Below are 21,304 nucleotides of genomic sequence, written 5' to 3'. Positions count from 1 at the left end.
TGCCTATCACGATCTCATTCCGCCCCTTGTACGCACCTTCCGAACGTACGTATTCCAGCGACGACTTTGGATCCGCATCGGCAGAAAGATATCGCCATTATCGCGCGGCGCATTGTTTCGCGGTACACATTCCCTCGAATCGAAACGCTCATTGTTTCGAGCGGTATTGTCGAATAAACGCAGGACATTGTTCCTCATTTATCAGCTCTATATAGGCAGAGAGGTCGGGGCTCGTTAGTTTGCTCCCTTTGGTTCCTTCTTGCGGATACATTTGCGAGATCTCGCGTAAACATGCTCGTATATCTTGTTTCCGTAAAAAGGAAAATATTTCTTCCCTCTCGATGAAAGCTCCCGATCGAACGCCACCTTTTTACGACACCCGATTATCTTTCGAATTGATATTTTAGATTAGAACCAAAAAAGTCCATTTTAAATTAACGGTTATTACATGCGAAATTCTGAAACGCGTTTTTTTCAGTTCCTTTTTTCTCATTCACAACCCTCTCGTCGCTGGTCGATTGAAAACTTCTTTTATCTTGGCAGGGCGATATTTTGCCTACTAAAAACCTGGTAATGCCCGATCCGCACGTCGCGATAGTCCGACGGTACTTTCTATTACTGTGCAAACTCTCGTTTTCTTATGAAGTACTACTCGAGCAGGTCGGCTGCTTCCGACCAAGCTCCCGGCAGCGAACGCTGATAGTAGCGATATAGAAAGTTCTTTGTCGCTCTTCCTCTCTTTTTTTCTCCTGCTCTCTCGTTCTCGTTGAACATAGCCCGATATATCGCCAGCAACGGAAGGGTTCGCCGAGGGTATCAACCGAGCGAGCGAGGGCGGACGACAAGAGCGGGGTAACTCCAGCGACCCGGGCGGTCTCGAGTGTCTTGTCAATATGTATAGTGTCATCGATGTCTCTCTATCGGACGAATCCCCGCGATGCATCCCCACGTAATACGCACGCGGGGCACGCTCGCGGGGTGTATTCGCAGAGATCTCCAATCTACGGCTCGCATCTGGGAGATTTCTATCCACGCACGTACACGAGTCTTATTCAGAGGCGAGGAACGGAGTCGCGTGATTCAAGTAAATTAGCTTCGCGAATCAACAGTCCCCATTTTACCTCGTATCTATAATAATTACACTGAGAAAAATCGTTTGATTGTACCATCAAGACGTATATGATTGAAGGCATTTTGGTTGAATCAAATAAGAATTTCTAGTTATCATAATAAGAATTTTTTATAACTAGAATGTTTAATAGATTTTACTATAAGGATTTGGTTAGTATTTTCTGCTTGAATCTATAAAATTTCTTGTTGCATTAACTTCTTTGCTTGTCACGGCGAGCCATTCTTAACTTAATTCGGATTCAATATTTGCCATGAAATGTATATAAAAAACTAGTATTAATATTAAATCCAAAATATATTTTTTTTCTCTAGCTCTCTGATTGTGTGTGTTTGAGCTGTATTCTCTTCTTGCATCACTGTTTAATTTATAACAAACTGAACTTAAAATAATTTATTCAATCTATTATTTATTCAATAATTTATTTAATCTGGATTAAATTTATGCAATAATCGTATTGGAATTTAAAATATTAAACAGACTTTTGAGATTAGATGGAAAAAATTTTAGACGACTCGGTGCTGGTGAGTTTAGTATTATTAACCAGAAAATTTGGTAAATTTAACAGGAAGAAATTAATCAGATTCATTTGGTAATTCTTACAAGAATTCTGGTTCGTCCATTTTCCAGACGTACTGGTTGAATCTACCAGAATTCTAATTAATGCAACCAGATTTTTTCTCAGTGTACAACTAGGGACTTTCTTCAAATCAAGTTTTGCTCTATCAATTTCGCAATTAATCGAGAAAGAAAGAAATTACAAAAATATATGCACTTAGAAAAATCGTTTGCTTGTATCAAGACGTATCTGATAAAAGATTTCTAGTTATCACAATAAGACTCGATTTTTTATAACTAGAGAGAGAGAATGTTTAATTGATTTTTTATAACTAGAATGTTTAATTGATTTTACTACAAGGATTTGGTTAGTATTTTCTAGTTGGATCTATAAGACTTTTTGTTATATTAACTAAACATAGACATAGTGATGCCATTTTTTTAAGTAAATTTAGTATTATTAACAAGAAAATTTGATAAATTTAACAGGAAGAAATTAATCATACTCATCTGGCAATTCCTAAAGGAATTCTGATTCGCCATTTTCCAACAGACATACTGATTGAATCTACCAGATTTCTAATTAATGCAACAGGATTTTTTTCTCAGAGTGTGATTATCCAAATGATTATTGTATCCTGATAATCTCTCAATCATTCATTCAATTAAATTAATTAATTAATACTTGGATTAATTGTAGGGATTAATATTTCAATTTGATACGTCAATTTTATATTCATTATAGAAATTTTGTACTCGTTAAACAGGATACAATAAAATGAAAGTTTTATTGGATTAGTATATTAAATAAATTCTGCCTAACTGCATGTGTACCGCTTTGAAAGTTTAGGTATTTCCGTAGAGAGTGGCAATTATGCATGCAGGTGTATTAAACGAGAATTATCCGCTGTACTATATCCTCGGAGAATATATGGATCGCGCTGCGGACGCTCGGGATTGTCTTAGATTGCGTATCAATGCTGCTAAATAATACTCGATCCTTGATCATACGAAGAGAATCCGATCGTTGCCGGTACGATACGAGACGCCGTTTTCGCAAAGTTACACATCGAAGGTAATAAAACGCGGTAATTACTTGGCCAGACAATCATTAATCTTCATCGTTGTATCGATCGCGTCGGCAAGTTGCCTCTTGCACGACGCTCCATCGCTGTTAATGAAATGGCGCGATATATCCGAGCTGTAATTTTCCGCAAGATAAATATCTGTGTGCCTTTTTCACAAATAAGATTATATGTGCGTGTGTGTGTGCGTGTGAACATCTTTTTATGAAAATGTAAAGCTTATGAATCTTTCCAACATTCTTAACCTTATTATTTTATCTTTTGATTGGATTTTCAGATCAGAGTTTCCTCGAGAAAATTTGTTGAATAATTTAAAGAACTCACGTGCCATTGTGAATTACCCCTATTAAATTGCATTACGTTAAATACGTCGAACGGAGAATAAGTTTACTAAATCGAATCTGCGAAAGCCTTTAGCTTTCCTCCCTCGTCGGCAGGTATCCGTTATTCGAGGACCGTCAGGGATAGGCTCGATGAATCGCGATGCATTCACGACAGAAATAAATACGGAGTGAAAAGAGCTCGGATTCTTTTCACGGAAAGATATAATTGCCAGAAAAATAAACGATCGCAAAGTCTGTTTGCCCACGTCTTCTTCCACCACCTCCACCAGCGAGGCGGTACTCTTCGTACCTTGTCTTCAGGGGCTTTTCTTCCCCTCTGCCCAGTTACATCCCCCGTCCCGTTCGGTGTCCTCGTCTCTCCTTTTATCTCTCCTCTCTCTGGCTACCTTCCCCACCTACGCGCCATCATCGCATTCTCTCGCTGTCTGTTCCTCGCGGTTCTTTCTCCTTCTCATCGACTTCCAACCACCCCGTCGCGACTCCCGTGGAAAAGCTCACTCTAGTCGCGGGTCAACGAATTCGCAATTACGATCTTTCACGTTGACGTGACTACCTATTCTCTTCGTCGACTTTGGCAAGACTCGCTCCGTCCTCGTCTCGCATCGCGATGCGCTACCTCGAGATTTTCTCTGGTAAATCTATCACGAAAGCCGATAATGCGAGGCTGTTCAAACATTGGTATCCATTTAGTAGGAAATATACTGATATATGAGAAATGCGGTCCACGACGTTGAATTCCGCGAATCGCAAATAGAACAGAAGAAATGTGACCTTTTCAACATTTATCTTCGCAATCTGCCCTAAATCAAACTGGGACGTTTATCGTTTCCGCACTGACATAATTGATGTACATTGAATTTATGATTCGTGAGCCGCGGCAGGTTCCATCGCGATGGATTATGCATCGCTGTCAAATCAATTGATATATATATATGATATATACATATATGATATATATATGTATCTGAGTAAACAGTGAAATTATATATCTTGAATGCATTAAATATTCAATTTTCATCTCGTATGCTGAAAACGATATATCGGATAATTTAAAAATGCATGCACAAAGGGTAGTTTTGAGGCAACGAGTGCATAGTTAACGTAACTTGTTTCCCCGAATAAATCCCGCTTCGTCCGGACACGTACACTTTTCATTCGTGCAATCTTTATACGTACTCTGACCTTTCGCGAGCCGTAGCGGAAAAATCCCGGCCGAATTGCAAATTGGGTTCACGTTTCAGCGACCAATGAGCGGAAAACGTCCTCCTCGCGGATGCAAACGCGCAGACGCGCCCGTATCAACGACACGCGAGAGATATCGGAATTCGAAGGATGGAAAAAAGTGACGGGGGTTGTTGAGCATCGCACCCTCCACGTCCATATACTTACCGTCCTCTGGCACACTTTGAGACACAGTCGCGACGATGCGATGTAAAAACAATGCGACGACCCTTCAAAGCTTTGTCAGCCGACTCTCTCGCTTCTACCTTCGCATCGACGACGAGAGAGCATCGTTCATAGGCGTCGAACATTTTTATCGCGTACAAGTGTTAAATATGACCCTCGTCCATAAAATACACATTTTTTTTAAATATCGCGCAGCGAAAATAAAACCTGCCGGGAAGCTGTAGAAATGATAAAGATACGAGCGTATCAATTATATCGCAGAAAAATTGCCGTGTCATCGATATAAACGCGGGTATACATTTTCCGAGTCACGTATGCAGCGAAAAAGCGATGATTCGACGTCAATAATCCCCCCCCCCCCCCGCGAGGGGGAGGATAGGACATTAAATGCAATCGCGTACGCGCTTGAATTCGCGCATTAATCGAAAAGAATGAACGCGTAAATAAGTGCGCGCGCGAGTGTAGACTCGCAAATGGAAACGACAATGTGGGGCAATGTCGTTTGGTTTTTACTCTTTGAAAGGCGAGCAAACACAGGTGGTTACGTGTCCACATTCTTCTTGACAACGGGCGAACGGGCGAGAATTTATGCGTCGAAGGCTGGCGCGCGCCGGCCCCGGTATAAAGGGAACGAACGTACATACGAACGGGGAAGAATTTTTCGAGGGTTACATATGTATTGCGCGTAAATAATTGGACCCGGAGATTCTCCCGGCAAAGCACAAATCGAAACTCAATCAAACGGACCGAGAATTTATATCGCGCGAGTAATCGAAATGTTTTTAGAAAATTCGGCGATGGACACTCTTATTTTTAGATCAACATGTTGGATAGTATACACTGAGACAAAAATCTGGTTGCATTAATTAGAATTCTGGTAGATTCAAGCAGTATGTCTGTTGGAAAATGGACGAACCAGAATTCTTGTAGGAATTACCAAATGAATCTGATTAATTTCTTCCCCTGTTAAATTTATCAAATTTTCTGGTTAATACTAAACTCGCCAGCACCGAGTCGTCTAAAATTTTTTCCATCCAATCTCAAAAGTCTGTTTAATATTTTAAATTCCAACACGATTATTGCATAAATTCAATCCAGATTATTGAATAAATTATTTTAAGTTCAGTTTGTTAGAAATTAAACTGATAAACAGTGATGCAAGAAGAGGATGCAGCTCAAACACACACAATCAGAGAGCTGGCGTCCTCTTTCTGACACTACTGCTCGTAAGAGAAAAAAAATATACTTTGGATTTAACGTTAATACTAGTTCTTTATATACATTTCATGGCCAAATATTGAATACGAGTTAATTTAAGAGTGGCTCACCTAGCGACAAGCAAAGAAATTAATGTAACAAGAAATTTTATAGATATTCCAACCAGAAAATACTAACCAAATACCTTATAATAAAATCTATTAAACGTTCTAGCTATAAAAATCGAGTCATATCATGATAACTAGAAATTCTTGTTTGATTTAATCAAAATGTCTTCAATCATATACTTGTCTTGTTAATACAATCAAGCGATTTTTCTCAGTGTAGCAAAGTTGAAATATCAATTTGCAATTTCATCCGTCCGTGGACAAGTTTCATCGTTTCGAACCAATTAAATATCAGCCTCTTTATTCGCGTTCTTACATAGAGACATCGGTATCTGAACCACGCGAAAACGTATTTTAAACCGCATCGCTAGGTCGCGCCGGTCTCTAAATAATTCATTCCATGAATTATTTCAGTTCCTATTTCCGACTCGCAACGAGAATCGATCTGCTTGATCGCCGCACCCTTCTTCTGCCCTCGCGGCACTTTGTCCCAGCGTTACATCTTCTTCGATCATTCCGTAATCGTGCGCGTTGCATATTTCAGCTGTCCGACCGTCGCTCCTCTCCTCCACGCTCTCTCTTTGTAGATTTTGCAGAATATAAATATGCGCGAAATGGATATTTGCCACTTTTAACAAGCGATGCAGTCGCGGTGCATTGCGTGTGACCGGGAATATGATGTGCCGGTGATTGAAACATTTTGTTTCCTGAATAAGCAATGAGCCGCGCCGGCGGGCGTTTATTTTACTTGAATATATGGAGGAAAACCTGCATTATATGTAAATGTAGCTTTCAGCGTTTTCGGGAACGGATTATAGAAGCTCGCGCACGTTGCTTCTTAATCCGGGGATTTCGAATGAAATATTTGGTAGATGCTATCGGGCAGTGACGCGACCATTCGCTCCGGCGTGCATTTAATCCTGGAACGAGCATGGTCTCGAATCGATTCGAAATCTAGGTCGAATTCGGCTTAGCGGAATTGATTTCTCCGGTTTCTCGGATGCGAACAATGTATACGTCGTGGGGTTTAGACCGGCTCCGCGAATCAGGTCGTTCCGCCCGCTTCGACGAGACAAAAGATAAAATTCTATCTGCGCTTACCAACCAACAAATCGAATAATCGTTTCAACATCGAGTTTAATTCGCGAGCAAATCAAGAACGAAGCTATATCGCTTGACCTGAGATGCCTCCGGTCTATGCAAAGAACAAGGGAGCGAGGGAAATCGATTCGGTATACATATAAGGAAATTGTTTTGGGAAATTGTTGGGAAAACAATTGTATTTATCAACGGAATATATATATCTACGTATATTTTAAGAGAGCAATAATATTCGCAAAGTACTCTTATATCGCTAGTCAATTTTAATTATTCGTTGTTTATTAAATCGATCGAAAAATGTGAAATTTTTCACCGCTACTTGTGAGCGAAGCGCGTAATTTCTCATCAGCGGGCTCGTTAAAAATTGAGCGAGTGAAAGACAATATAAGTTAGCCGAGTTAAATTAATTGCGTCTGACCGCTTCTCATTGACCATGCAGCCTGCGTTACTGACGCTCGGGTGCAACATATTACAACATTAACGAGCTGATACGCTTTTACGTTTCAGGGTGCAGCGAGAAATTTGCGCTTGGTCAGCAAGGTCCGGTCTTCATCCTGGAACCGCCGAGCACCCTGGTCTTTTCAAATACCACCGGCTCCCAATTAAGCTGTTCCGCACACGGTAGCCCGACGCCGCACGTCACGTGGATTACCAGCCCGGATCAAAGATCGGTTACGGCAGTTCCGGGACTCAGGTAAACATCATGCTTCGCGAATCATCTTGAGTCGCACCTTGGATGTTTGGTCTTGTTTTTCCGTCGGGTTTGATCACTTTTGCATAAATTCAAGGCGTCGTTTTCCCTTAAATGAGGTCAGAGAGCATTCTTGAAACGCGCATGTCAAGGAGCTTTAGACTCGAGTTATAAACCTGAGATATTTTTTTTTTCTTATTTGCGATTTTCATACGATATTCATTTTTTTTCAGACAACTTCTGGGAAACGGGACGCTGTACTTCCCGCCATTTCTGTCTCAGGATTTTAGAGCCGAAGTTCACAATGCTCGTTATAGATGCCGGGCGACCAGTTCCGTTGGAACCGTACTCTCTCGCGAGGTCACTCTTCGGGCTGGTAAGTTATCTTATCCTAGTCTTATCCCTTCGAGAAAGTGATAAGCTTGCGAATTTACTCGTAGCAACTTTTTATTTTATACATCCGGTCCAGAGATTTCTCAAAATATTTTATCATTTACCGCGAAAGTAGCTTTTTACTTTGAGTGAAAAAAGTAGCGATTTTAGATCCAAGCTACTCGAATTGGCTGCTGTAAATACCACCATAAATACGTAGGATTATCGACATTTATCGAAGAACCTATCATTCTTCGTTAGGGATTCGTTGGTTGCAATAACGGACTTGGAGATAACGAATCCCATCCTATTATGTCGAAGTACTATAGCGAGCGCGGAGCCAACACCTCGCATTTTCAACCGAAAGGCTTCACGCTATCCAAGTAAATACCGAAGGGGAAACGGTTGAAAGCCGTTAAATTGTATCGGAGGAAGTTCGATCTCCGAGTACGTGGGCGGGTCTTCGCCGCTGCTGAAAGACCCAAGGAGGGTCAAAACTTTGTCCGGTCGACGCTACGTGAGCCATCATTTAAATAGCTGATTTTAAGCTGATCATTACTACTGGCGGCTGAATTTGCCGACGTCGGCTACATGCTGCACGATTCCAATCGGAAAAGGATCTTTCTTTCGCGTTTTCATCTACTCTGATACTAGTGATACAAGGAGATCTGATGTAACAACATTGATTGTATCTCAAAAGATTATTCCTATCGGTATTAGCAGTATCGAAAGTGCATCTCTCTTGAAACGTTTTTCAAGATGAAAGCGAAAGACTGGAAATCTTTTTCCGTATTAAATGTGTTTCCGGGAGTTAAAAGAAGGATTTTCGAATTTCGAATGTAGAAAAAATTGAAATAATAATTTACAAGGTCGAACCGTGAGATATCTTTGAGCAATGCTATTTAAATGACATTTATGTTTTGCAGCAAAGTTGCTCGTATTTCATTGCGACGATAAAAACGGACGATAGATCGCGAGTGAATCAAATCGCGAAATGATAAATGTACAGCAGTTTCTATTGATAGCGAAAGAAGCGACACGCTTGTTCGCTTTTTAGCCGGTGTATGTAACCTTTTAAATGGGTAAACATCGATCGTTTTCGCGAAGCTCCAAGCTTACGTTGCACTTAGGTTGCTTGCTTTCTCAACGGCATTTTCATGACGCGTTTTTAACCCTGCAAGGAAAGGCGAGAGAGCGTCGTCGATTTTACAAGACTGGCTATCGTTACATAAGCCGCAAGAAGTTTGACGTCAAAAATTCAAGTGGAGTTACTATCTTAAAAACGTCAACGGGAAGACATGCTCGAGAGCTCTCTGCTTGACCAGAGAGGCCGAGCAATCGCCGACAAGATGGCTGACGCGACAATTCATACGCGACTCAACTTTGACAATTTTAAATTTGGGAATTTGTCGCGAATTAAATTCGCGTGGATCGTATACCGAACAATTGTGCTTTATCGAGTACCTCGATGCACTTTGTGCTCCGTCCGTAACAAAACACACAGCACATTTCAGCGCGGTACAAATTCGAAGAAACTGCGAGAGAATCCAAATACCCTTTGACGCCGGGGTCCGGAAAGGCGACCGTCGAAACCGTCTCCCCTTTCAAAGCCGCTTCACGTGAAGCGCGACGAAATACGCGCGCCAGCCGTCGGAAAACTTTAGATCGAGAATCCTTTTTTTTTTCCAGGATGATTCGACTAAAACGGGAAGAAAAATTCGCCTCGCCGCTAGTGGTTTCCGAAACTTCCCCTGTCCCCCTCCCCACCCCCTGCCTGTCTCGCAAAGTCACTGGACGATGAAAGAACGTCCAATCAATATCTGTTTGCCGCACCTCGTCCTTGCCCCGCATAGACTGTCTGCCGATATGGAACTTCCTCTATCTCCTCTCTCCTCCGGCGCTTTCGTTAAAAGTTCGCAGTCCGCTCCGAAGTATAGGCATAAATAATCAAGCCATTCCGTGCTCGCGCTCTCTTTCCCGGAGAAAACAAGTTTAATATAAATGATGTATGGCGATGGCGTCAACATAAATCGCGATTGTTTTTCCGAGACGCCATCCTCGGAATAACGCGATTTGACGAATCCAGGAGTGGCATTGCGTTTTAGCGTCGATATATTTCGTTGTACTTTTTTTTTTCCCCCTTTGACGCTTCTCCCGTCTTGCGTGATTATCGTCGGAACGCCGGGGGAGAAGAGATTCTCGTTAATGCTAGCGAATAGCGGGTAATTTCCGATAAATGAAGAAATCAAATCTAATTAAATTTTCACCTCAAATTGCGATGTCATTTTAGCGCGTACGTATAATTTAACCAATGTATGTATATCTTTTGTCAAAAGAGTCCTAACGATGATAATTATACGCCGTGTAATCTGTGCAATAATAGTTAAGAGTTAATTAATATTCGCGTATAATGGCTCGACTCGAGTTCATTAATGCTACGTGCAAGTTGAAGATTATCCAAGAACCTCATCCCGTCGTCGTGTCCCGCTTTATTTTCCTCTATACATGAACATCGACCAAGGAGAGCCTTCTGGCGGTATACCCTCTGAAGCGAGCGAGCCGAAAAGGAACGGTTCACTTATCTAAAATGACATCGGCCGTCCCCACGTGCTCGCCAAAGGACTTATGCCGCGAAGAAAAGAAGAAGAGAGAGAGAGAGGGGAGGGGGGAGAGAAAGTCATTGTCGAAATCCCCCTTTGTGCGAGAACCGCGTTTTTCGAGTCCGGGAATTCGGTAGCGAACTAAAGGTGTCCAGTGCTCTTCTCCGCGAGAAGAACACTCTTGGGAGTGGGGGCCAACGACGAAGGGAATATTCATTATTCTACCTTTATACTGTCGGCACCGGAGAATAATGTCTGAGGAGGTGTCGCGTCTTGAAAATTTAAAAAAGCCCACGTATCGCGCGGGGCTTAAACGGAAGAATAATCGTCGTTCCCTCGGATCGAGCTCGGCGGCTCGCTTAATTTCATTTCAAATGATTTCATTACGGGCGGGGATACGCCGCGAGAAATGTGTATGACAAGGGACCGCGACGTCTTACGTATATCTCGGGCACTCCCGACAATCCTGCGCGTTTCTCTCCGCGCGCCGACAAAAAAGACCGCCCGAGAGTATTTAACGTCGAGAAATAAAGTATCTCGCCGCGCTATGAATTTAATCTCGGGAGCGCGAATATATAATTACCTCATTTTTATGCGACAAATGTAAATCGGGTCTTAACTCGAAAACTAAAAACTTACGTTGGACTTTGCGAAGGGATTTTAACTAATTAAATAAATATATAACATATCGCGATAAATACAATGCGGATCTAGAAGGATATTTACGTAACGCTAACGTCGCGTTTAGGATGCAATTCGCGAACGTTGCACGTTCTGCATTTTCTCTGATCCCTCTAAAAATTTGTATACTAGATATTTATACGACCGTAGAGTTCGCGACGAAACCGTATTTCTTTATACACGTGCCGGCTATGTGGGATGCTATAGAAAAGAATTATTGCCTACCACACGGTGAGAGATCACCCGTTTTCGCGCGCAGACGGACGATTCTCCAGCGTACCGCTCTTATTCTTCTTTATTTTCTCCATTTTATCAACGGAAAAGGAGGAGGAAAGAACGAGAGAGGGAGGGGGCAGGGGAGGAGGAGGGAAAAGAAGAAGGTGCGCGACTAGAAAAAGAACGTAACCACATTAGCAACCAGCCACTAGTTCCCGAGAAATGGTCCTGCCTGGAAAAAGGTCCGCAAACCTCTCGGACGATAAATGCTTGTGTATGTGTAATTCCGCAGCAAAACGGTCGACAGTTTTAATCACGCGCGAAGGACGTTTTTGTTTTCAAGAAAAACGCATTCACCCGAGGGAAAATGTCTCGCGGAAATACGATAACAAGATAGACGGGGACGTGTGGCAAAATATTGGAATGCGTAATTAAGGAATTACATCCGACCTCTAAGTGCAATGTAATTGCGATGTAATTTCTAGTTGCGCTCGCTTTCTTCGGAGAAATAAGAATTTCCGCCGTTATTAAATTCTTTTCGCTATTCACCCTATCTCACCGCGCACGTGTGTGTATTCGCGTCGTTTTCGACGGGTCCCTTTGGCTAGTCACGATATAAGTGGCAATATATTCGCGCTCGGTTCCCGGAGAGATCCATTTCGGGAAGATTCGATTTTAAAAATCTAGCGTCTCTCCGCGAGCACGAGTTTGGTAAAACACGCCCGTGGCGGCGATGCACCGATATGCCACGAAATGCACGTGCATTTTCACGCTGCATCAGCGGGTAATGGGCGATGGGAAAGCGGCGGTATCAGGGATCCGGCCGTGAGCGATCGCACAGGGGGGGGTGGAGCGCGAAGGGGCGGAGAGGGAACGGGTCGCCGATTCGCCCGAGAAGAGAGGAGAAAAGTTAATTCCAACGATTTCTAGAAATTCGTGGAAATATCGTTGCCCGCCTGGTTGGAGATCCGCGCGCATATTGGCTTTATTTGCACATTTCGTTTCACCCCCTTGCCTGCTGTTCCCTTTCTCTCTCTTTCTTCTCTCGCGCCCTCTCGCCGGCGCATCTCAATTTTATCGTCACGTACATGCCACCTTTTCTCCTCTCTCCTCTCCGTCTGGTTTCCGCTCTCCTCAACCACCCAATTCACGAACCGGCGTCTAACGGTGGGAAAGGGAGGAGGGAAAGGGCGCCTGGCATCGGGACGCCAGCCGAGGAGCCCCCAATTTCCGACGCCCCGTCGGACGAAAAGGGTGGAACGAACGCGACCCACGTCTCGTCACCGCGCAAAACGGGTAGTCCCTTCGACTCACGACCTCTCTGGCTTGCCTCTCTCGTTTCGCGTCTTCTCCCCGATGCCCATACCTCGGCTGCTTCGTCGAGCTTTTTAACCTTCCACCTTCTTCTCCCGCTTCCCCTGTTGCCTCACGAGTTGTGGAAATCGCGCGTTACCTCGGCACGAATGTTTACGGACGAATCCGCTGGGGTGCCTCGCCGATATTTGAGAAACGTGAATTTTCCAGTAATCTCTCAGCGCAGCACGTACACTTGAAATTGGCAAATGCGTGATTTGAACCAAAGATATCCTTCATCAAAATCGTACAATAACACCAGGTACATCCAACTAAATAAATTTATTATTAAAAAAAAAATTGTATTATTAAAAATTTTATAAAAAATTTTAAAAAATTTTATTATTAAAAATTTATTATTAATTTATTATTAAAAAAATGTTTCTTAAATCTAATAAAATCTCATAAAATATATTCAATAGTCGCATATATTAAAAATGATACACGGAACAGCGTGTGTGTTTCAATCATAAAAGACGAGACCTCTCGGGTTAAATCCTATCCAAAATCAACGTATCGATGAGATAACAGCGGAACGAGGTATAGGTGCAATAAGATTTGGGGGTTGTTATATTCGCTTAGCGATTACATGGTTAATATAACTAAAGATGCAAATGCAGCGAATTAATCGCACACTTTGTCCCAACATTCATTATAGCGAGATGTGTGAGTAGGGTGTGCATACGTGCAAGCGGATGTATCTCCAGAGAATAGGATATGCGACCTAAGCGTCGTTCCCAAGCATCGCTGTTACATATTGATGTATGAATGTGTGCTTAGATTGAGAGTGATTAGATTTAGGGAGAGAAACCTGTCTCGTACCTCGAACGTCTCGTGCACCTTAACCGCGAATTAGACGCAACGTATTGAATAAGTAAAATAATTGCGTTGAATCTAATATTTATAAGACGAGATAATTCCATTTTATTTATAAGATTATTTACATGATAATTCTTTTCGCGGGATTTAATTTAAATATTCAATAAAAAATGTCTGATATCGGCTACACATGCATATATGCGTGTATACGTACACAACGCGTTTAAAATTTTATGATTGTAAATAAACTTAACCGGTCATAACGAAATCAGCGGGGTGAATCGCATTACAACATAGCCATTGTTCGTGGACTTGAAATAAGTTTGATCGTCCATTATGCATGTACTTCTACTTTCTTATGTCTTATTTTCCACTTTCTGCCTGTGGTAACTTCTTAATAATCATCCATCTTCCGCTTTCAACGTTACGTCACTTTGCCCCGCTTTAGTCTCCCTTCCTTCTTTTTCTCCGACTTTCTTTTATGTATGAATATAACGGAACTCTTGTATTATACGGAATGTCTTGAATTAAATGTATTTACTTTGACTTATGGATTCTTTGATTAATTTTAACGATCGACGTTTTTTTCCTAAATTTCTTGCGCAGAAATCTCTTTTGCGCTCTTTAAATAATTTCAATATACGTATTTTTCAGTAATTAAACATTAAATTCAAATTCTATCAATAAAGAAGAAATCTTTGTTATTTATTAGCAACTTTAAAGTTTCATTTAAAAAAAAATTTTGTATCTTCAATTTTTTAATAAACAAAACTGATTAATGTCTCGACAATTTTGATAAAAAGAAAATCGGCAAAGAAATCTACAGATCAAAGGAAGATTAATGCACATATGTGCATAAGTATAAAAGATTATTTTTTTTTTACCTTTGACAACCGTATAATATATGCGCTTAAAATATTGAATAGGAAATTAAATATGTTATATACGTTACATTTGAGGTCCTTTTTTAATAAAATATATACGTGTAAAAACTATTTGACATAGAGGTGAATTTGCGAGGATAAACTTCTTGTTTTGACGAGTTTTTTCGAATTGTAAATTTGCAGTGAATTAATTGCAGAATTAAATTTTTATCTAATTGTAATTCTTCACGTGTACTTACAGTATTGACGGTATCCGGATACGACGTCAGGGTAAATAGACAACCAGTCATGGAGGGATGCAACGCGGTGCTATCTTGTACTGCCCGGGAAGACGTTAAGGAACATCTCACCGTAACTTCCTGGTTCCGTGACGATGCCATTCTCTTACCTGGAAACACAGATACCGGTGAGTTATGTCTCGCGCGTTTGCTATTTTAATTTAAAGTAGCGTGTGCTAAATCTCCTCGAGATCAGCCTCTGTTTAAACGTTACGTACCCGGATACCCGCATACGCGTGTATCACGCGCCGTTAATTCTTTGTTTCATATTCAACCTAACGGTGTATAATTTTACACGGTCGCACGGTCGATCCATCAATTTTTTGTCGAGCGCGATGACTTTTTAATGTATTGAAATTAGCTTACGAGAGTATAACATGTCGATGAATCGCCGGTTAAATCGAGCAGAAAGATATATGATGGAGCATAATCGAGACGCCAAAAACGAGCATACATACACTGAGAGAAATCATTTGATTGTATCAACAAGACGTATATGATTGAAGCATTTTGATTAAATCAAACAAAAATTTCTAGTATCTTATCATGACTCGATTTTTTATAACTGGAACGTTTAATAGATTCTACTATAAGGATTTGGTTAGTATTTTTTGATTGGATCTATAAAATTTCTTGTTACATTAATTTCTTTGCTAGGCGAGTCACTCTTAACTTAACTCATTATTTGCCATGAAATGTATATAAAGAACTAGTATTAATGTTAAATCCAAAGTATATTTTTTTTCTCTTACGAGCAGTAGTGTCAGAAAGAAGACGCCAGCTCTCTGATTGTGTGTGTTTGAGCTGCATCCTCTTCTTGCATCACTGTTTATCAGTTTAATTTCTAACAAATTGAACTTAAAATAATTTATTCAATAATCTGGATTGAATTTATCCGATAATCTTGTTGGAATTCAGAATATTAAACAGACTTTTGAGATTAGATGGAAAAAAATTTAGACGACTCGGTGCTGGCGAGTTTAGTATTATTAACCAGAGAATTTGCTAAATTTAACAGGAAGAAATTAATCAGATTCATCTAAAGTAATTCCTACAAGAATTCTAGTTCGTCCATTTTCCAACAGACATACTGGTTGAATCTATCAGAATTCTAATTAATACAACCAGATTTGTCCTCAGTGTGAACGAAACAGATAGGGTTCGAATTCGAAACGTATTTCGCGAAAGCTTCTCGCGTATCTTCGATCATAAAAGACCGCGTTATTTAAAAGAAAAAAGAATGCGCTGCATTTTTTACAGATTACCTTGTAAATTACACAAGAAGAAAGCTTGGGAAAAAGGATTAACACAATTACGAGCGCTAGGCGAAGCGAGTAGAGAGCGCATAGAGTGTAAAATGCTTGATCTCGCGGACCAACATCCGGCGCACACATGCACGCTTCATCCCACACGTGCACGCACGAGCTTCGCACGTACGTGCGCTAACTCGGTGTGGTTTAGATCGTCCTGTACACGCTCAGGCATTCATGTCCCATACATATTTATGCCGCTCGGTTGCACGTAACCGGCGGTCGGGGGTGAGAGGGGTAGGGGGGTGGGTTCGCGTAACTATATGTGTATATGTGCATAGGTGCGGTGTGTGTGCCGTTGGAATATCATGGGAGGCATCGCGTCATGTCGAGGCCTGATACGTTTGTTTCGTAACTAGGCGGCTAACATTGCGTCGTCGTATGTACGAAAGCCAGCATCCCCGCACGTCGGAGGGGGTTGCACGCTTATATGGGAACCCCCGACGTGTCGTTGACGTTCTCGCCGCGGTTATCGTCGCGCCAGCCAACGGCCCGTATCGCGTCTCGAAGACGAACGACGTTGATTCCGCCGACGTCCGTCAACCGGTCGCGCGAAGGGATATCGGCGAAGGAGAGGAACGATGCGTCGAATCGTGACGTAAACCGGAATCGCGCTCGTAAAAACCCTCGCGAATTACGCGAGAGATCTTCCGCGGGGAGATCATTTCTCGTCGCTTGGCTTTTGCCCTTTTTCTCTTCCATTCGAGCCGAGAAGCAACATTCATTCGATGTAACAGACTTTACAGGATTATTATTTAAGATACTTATGCGTTGAGCCCTATACCTTATGCGATTCTCGAGTATTAAGTGTTTCTATATCATCAATTTAATTATCGTAATTATTTATATAATAATAATTTATATTGTAAATTCTTGAAAAATATTTATGAAAGAAGAAGAGAAACTTCTTAGAAATTTTCTCTTAAAAAGGAGAAAGTCGAGAGATTTGCAATAGTATACATGTTGTATATTGTAATGTCTTCATAATAACCATTATGTCGTAATGCCGCGAATATCGCACTCTGATTCGAGGACATGAGATTCCGGTTGTACGGGAAGAACATGACGTTTCTATCATTGACTCGTGCACACACATACACGTAACGATATCGAATCTACGACAATGGTTCTTGTTAGACATCATAGGGAGGAGAACTATTCGGAATCCGTGAATACATCTTCAGGCACATTTCCAGCGATATATCGTCATTAGAATTATTCAAATTATTTGGACCGCGATTAAGAAGGAATATTGTTCGCAGATATTAATGAAATTTAGCACGAGAGAATCCAGAGAAAATTTAAATAAATCTTTATACGCGACTTTTCGATAAGTATTTTAATTAAAATTTCCCAAGCTATTTTTTGTAGAATTTTTTTCTCTCTTAAAACATAATCAAATAGCGAAAACAAATCAATAAAAATAATAAAGATATTCTGTAGAAATTAAATATGCGATAATTAAATTATGAGATATTAAAATGGATGACATGTACGCCAAATATATTTGGTAACCTTTTGTGTTTCGAGCAATCGGAAAGTAACGACGTAACAAAAAGTCTAGACTCGGCGAAGGAAATATTTGTCTTTGACATTAATTATTCTCGACAAGAGATAGCGGCGCGTGAAAATTCGTAATGTTACAGGCGTGATGGAAAAGAGAAAAATTCTGGCAGGTCAATCCGAAATAGTCAGGGAAGGCTTTAGCAAGTTGGTAGACCGAGGTTGCTCGATGGTTGTCCGATGGTTGAGCCAAATTGAAAATTTCACGCCTGATGGATACGCGACCGTGATCCGAAGGGGTTTCATCGACAGATGCTGAGGATTTTGCATAACCCTTTACTCTCTCCGCCTTTCTCTCTCTCCTTTCGCAGACTTGAAATACGAGAGAAGAAAATATTGCTGGGCAAAATCGCGCGCGCACGTTCAGGGATTTATTATTGATATTTCCCAGCTTCTGAATTCTGAGAAGTCAAACGGTATTTTCCCTCAGTCTGCGGCGATATAGAAGGAAGTGGAATAAATCGCAAAGTCGAGAGAGGCATTTCCTCGCTGCGGTAGTGACGAGAGAAATCTTTATTCAGGGATTCAACATGCTCGCGAGACTGTGCGCTGAAATTTTTCTAGTTTTAATCTCTCTGCAGATGCATATCCTTTCAAGTTACTCGCTTTATCCGTACTGGAAGCTCATTAGTTTCAAAAAGATTCGCAGATCTCGACATCGAGACATCATTAATTCTTGCATTATAAATGATGAAAAATTAGAGAGAATTTTGATCAGTTATTTGTTATAAAAATTAATTTCTAGATAAATTCGCGAAAAATTAATTTCTAGATAATTTACGAAAACTTATTTACTTATATATATTTATTTTAAAAAATTTCGGTACAGAAAAGCTTGATGTTAATTTCGCCAGAGAATCTGTAACCGAGAGAAAGCGTCCGAGACACTGTATTCGACCTATATATATGACCCGATTTTGTTTACAGGTGGAAGATTCGTGGTTACCTCGCAGGGCGATCTTCATATTAGGGCTGCCAGACCAGAAGACGGCAGAGCGACATATTCGTGTTTAACCCTGCATGCCTTGACCAGCGAACGAAGGAGAAGCGAACCCGCCACTTTGACAGTCACGGGTAACCAGATACATTTCTTTCGCGAAATAAATTCGAAGGTGGATTCGTTAAAAAATCCAGCCAGAGGGAGATTTCTCACTTATTCGTATGTCTCTTTATATTATGATTTTTATCATCTTTTCATCTTATTTGTAGAACCGACTGGTTCGTTAGGGCCGCGATTGATGCAACGATCCGAGATCGCTATTTCCGCCGAAAGCGGCTCCGACGTTCACCTCACGTGCTCGGCGCAAGGAAGCCCGCCACCGCAATTTACCTGGTATCGCGATGTTAATGGTTGGTTTAATTAGGGGAATGTTTACCGAATAAGCTATGTTAACGATAGCGCTGAACAAACTACCACCCGTGTTCAAACATCGATTCCTCGATAGCTCGGATACATATTACGTTTAGACAGGCGCCGCGCAATGAATATCGCACCGTGAAAAAGAGAGGGGAAGGAATATATTTGATATCAAATCAATCACAAAATCGATAAGAAAATACGCTTGATAAATCAAACTGGGGAAAAATAATCTGCTCTTTTCTTTTCAATCGGAAAAGTAGAACGCTATCCAGGGTTCAATGTTCGATGTGAATCTAATCTAATGCCCCGAGTACAATTATCGAAGTAACTTCGCAGACATGATCGTTACAGGACAGATACATCCGAATGTCTTGTCGCAGGCCACTCGATACCGGTCGAGTCGTTCGGTCGTATCCAGCTTTGGGGTGATTTAATGCAAATTCGTCGTGTAGACGCGCAGGATGCCGGAAGATACGTTTGCCGAGCCAGCAATCACCTTGGCGAGCAGCGAGCGGAGACGCACTTGTCGGTCACTTCAAAGCTAAACGCTCGGATTCAACCGCGCGTACAGGTACGAATCAACGTAATTCGATTTACGGATAGATATTTTTCTCTTAAATGCATCGAGTTTTCCATTGGCGGAATAAAATTGATTCTAACCGCTAACGACCTACAACGGTAGAACGCGGTTCGTTATACGTAAAAAGAGAGATTTCCTTTGAAATTTAATAATCTACGTAAGCCAGAAAAATATTTTTAGAAACTTTGAATATTATTAAACTCCTGTAAAAAATAAATATTCTCGTTTATGCCCGACAAGCTCGGACATTATAATACACATCAGATTAAATCCACTTATAAATCATAGTACTCGAATTGCACTGTAGCAAATGTAGAACTAGGTTAAGCTAAATAATTTGTTTGATTACGTAAGCTACAGTTTCATTCCCGATAATTAATTAACAATAACACCAATAATGATAAAATTGCTATTTATATCGCGAAGCGATGATTGAATAATGATTACTCGATAAATTCATCAAAGTGAATATCAAAAATTACATGTTAAATGTGACATTTAATAGAAACTGAACAAGAGTACAAGCACCGAAGGCGATAAAAAGTGGACACATTGCGGGAGACTTTAAAAATTAGCTCTTATAGCGTGTTTCATTATAAATAGACGCGAATAGATGATCCGACTGCGAGATAGATGCGCTCGTCGTCATTCGCAGGTCGTTAATTCCGGTGAAACCGCCACGATGAACTGCACGGTCGAGGGATATCCGGTCGAGAGCGTTGAGTGGCTACACGATGGTGTGCCAGTATTGACCGCGCAGGACACGAGGATCAGATTGTTGGCTCCCTTGGTGCTCGTGATAGGCTCCGTCGGTCGCAGGGACAAAGGGATGTATCAGTGTTTGGTGAGGAGCGACAAGGAAAATGCTCAGGCCACCGCTGAACTAAAACTCGGAGGTCAGCGAACATTTTTAATACCCGTTATATCCGGCTCTCTCACATTTGTTCTCATTTTCAGCTCTCTCTATGCTTAATGTGCCTTTAAATTTTTACTCTAATTGACATCCAATAAACACTGTTTGTTGCAATAATATAACGTGGAAATAACAAGTAATGTATAATGCACATTATCTACATGGTATAAAATTATAATATATCATATGTGCGTATTATTTTGCAATACTATTATACCAGTAACATGACAAAATATGATATTGCAATATATAATACCGTTAAATAATGTTTCTTCGATTGTCGCTACTAGACTTAATTAATTCGTATTCAATTTTTTACCATGAAATTAATATAAAACTTACAAAGAAGATATTAAGAGCCACAATATCTCTCTTTTTTTATCAGTTTAATTTCTAATGCCCGAATAGGATACTCGGAATATTAAACAGACTATTTGAAATTGGACGAATAAATATTATATGTGTACGTGGGAAATAGTCCGTTTACTATCTATCTGAAGCAAAAAATTGAAATTTCGATATAAATGAAATTTATGTATTTTATAAATTAAATATACATATGATTTTTTATTTTATTTCTTTAATTACCAACTTTATATATGGTATATTAAATATTCCACATGAGCCAATCGCAACGATACAATATATATTACGTTTATAAACGGGCAGTTATAACTAATCAATTATTTACTAGTAATATTTACATATATTACTTGTAATATTCCGTTTTATCGC

The 21,304-nt window shown here is 40.7% G+C and overlaps 1 protein-coding gene across 1 annotated transcript in view; it reads left to right on the top strand.

The window, feature by feature from the left end:
* Positions 1 to 21,304, top strand: part of LOC105248250 (Down syndrome cell adhesion molecule-like protein Dscam2) — a 100,739-nt gene that overhangs the window by 66,763 nt on the left and 12,672 nt on the right. The window contains exons 4-10 of the mRNA XM_025407809.1: positions 7,457 to 7,643; positions 7,874 to 8,016; positions 14,807 to 14,971; positions 18,644 to 18,790; positions 18,926 to 19,066; positions 19,457 to 19,647; positions 20,312 to 20,552. Of these exons, the coding sequence (XP_025263594.1) occupies positions 7,457 to 7,643; positions 7,874 to 8,016; positions 14,807 to 14,971; positions 18,644 to 18,790; positions 18,926 to 19,066; positions 19,457 to 19,647; positions 20,312 to 20,552 (1,215 nt within the window). The remainder of the gene's footprint in view (positions 1 to 7,456; positions 7,644 to 7,873; positions 8,017 to 14,806; positions 14,972 to 18,643; positions 18,791 to 18,925; positions 19,067 to 19,456; positions 19,648 to 20,311; positions 20,553 to 21,304) is intronic.

This window comes from Camponotus floridanus, unplaced genomic scaffold (genome assembly GCF_003227725.1).
Source record: "Camponotus floridanus strain SB8 unplaced genomic scaffold, Cflo_v7.5 scaffold19, whole genome shotgun sequence".
Lineage (NCBI taxonomy): Eukaryota > Metazoa > Arthropoda > Insecta > Hymenoptera > Formicidae > Camponotus > Camponotus floridanus.
This window is presented reverse-complemented; position numbering and strand designations above follow the sequence as displayed.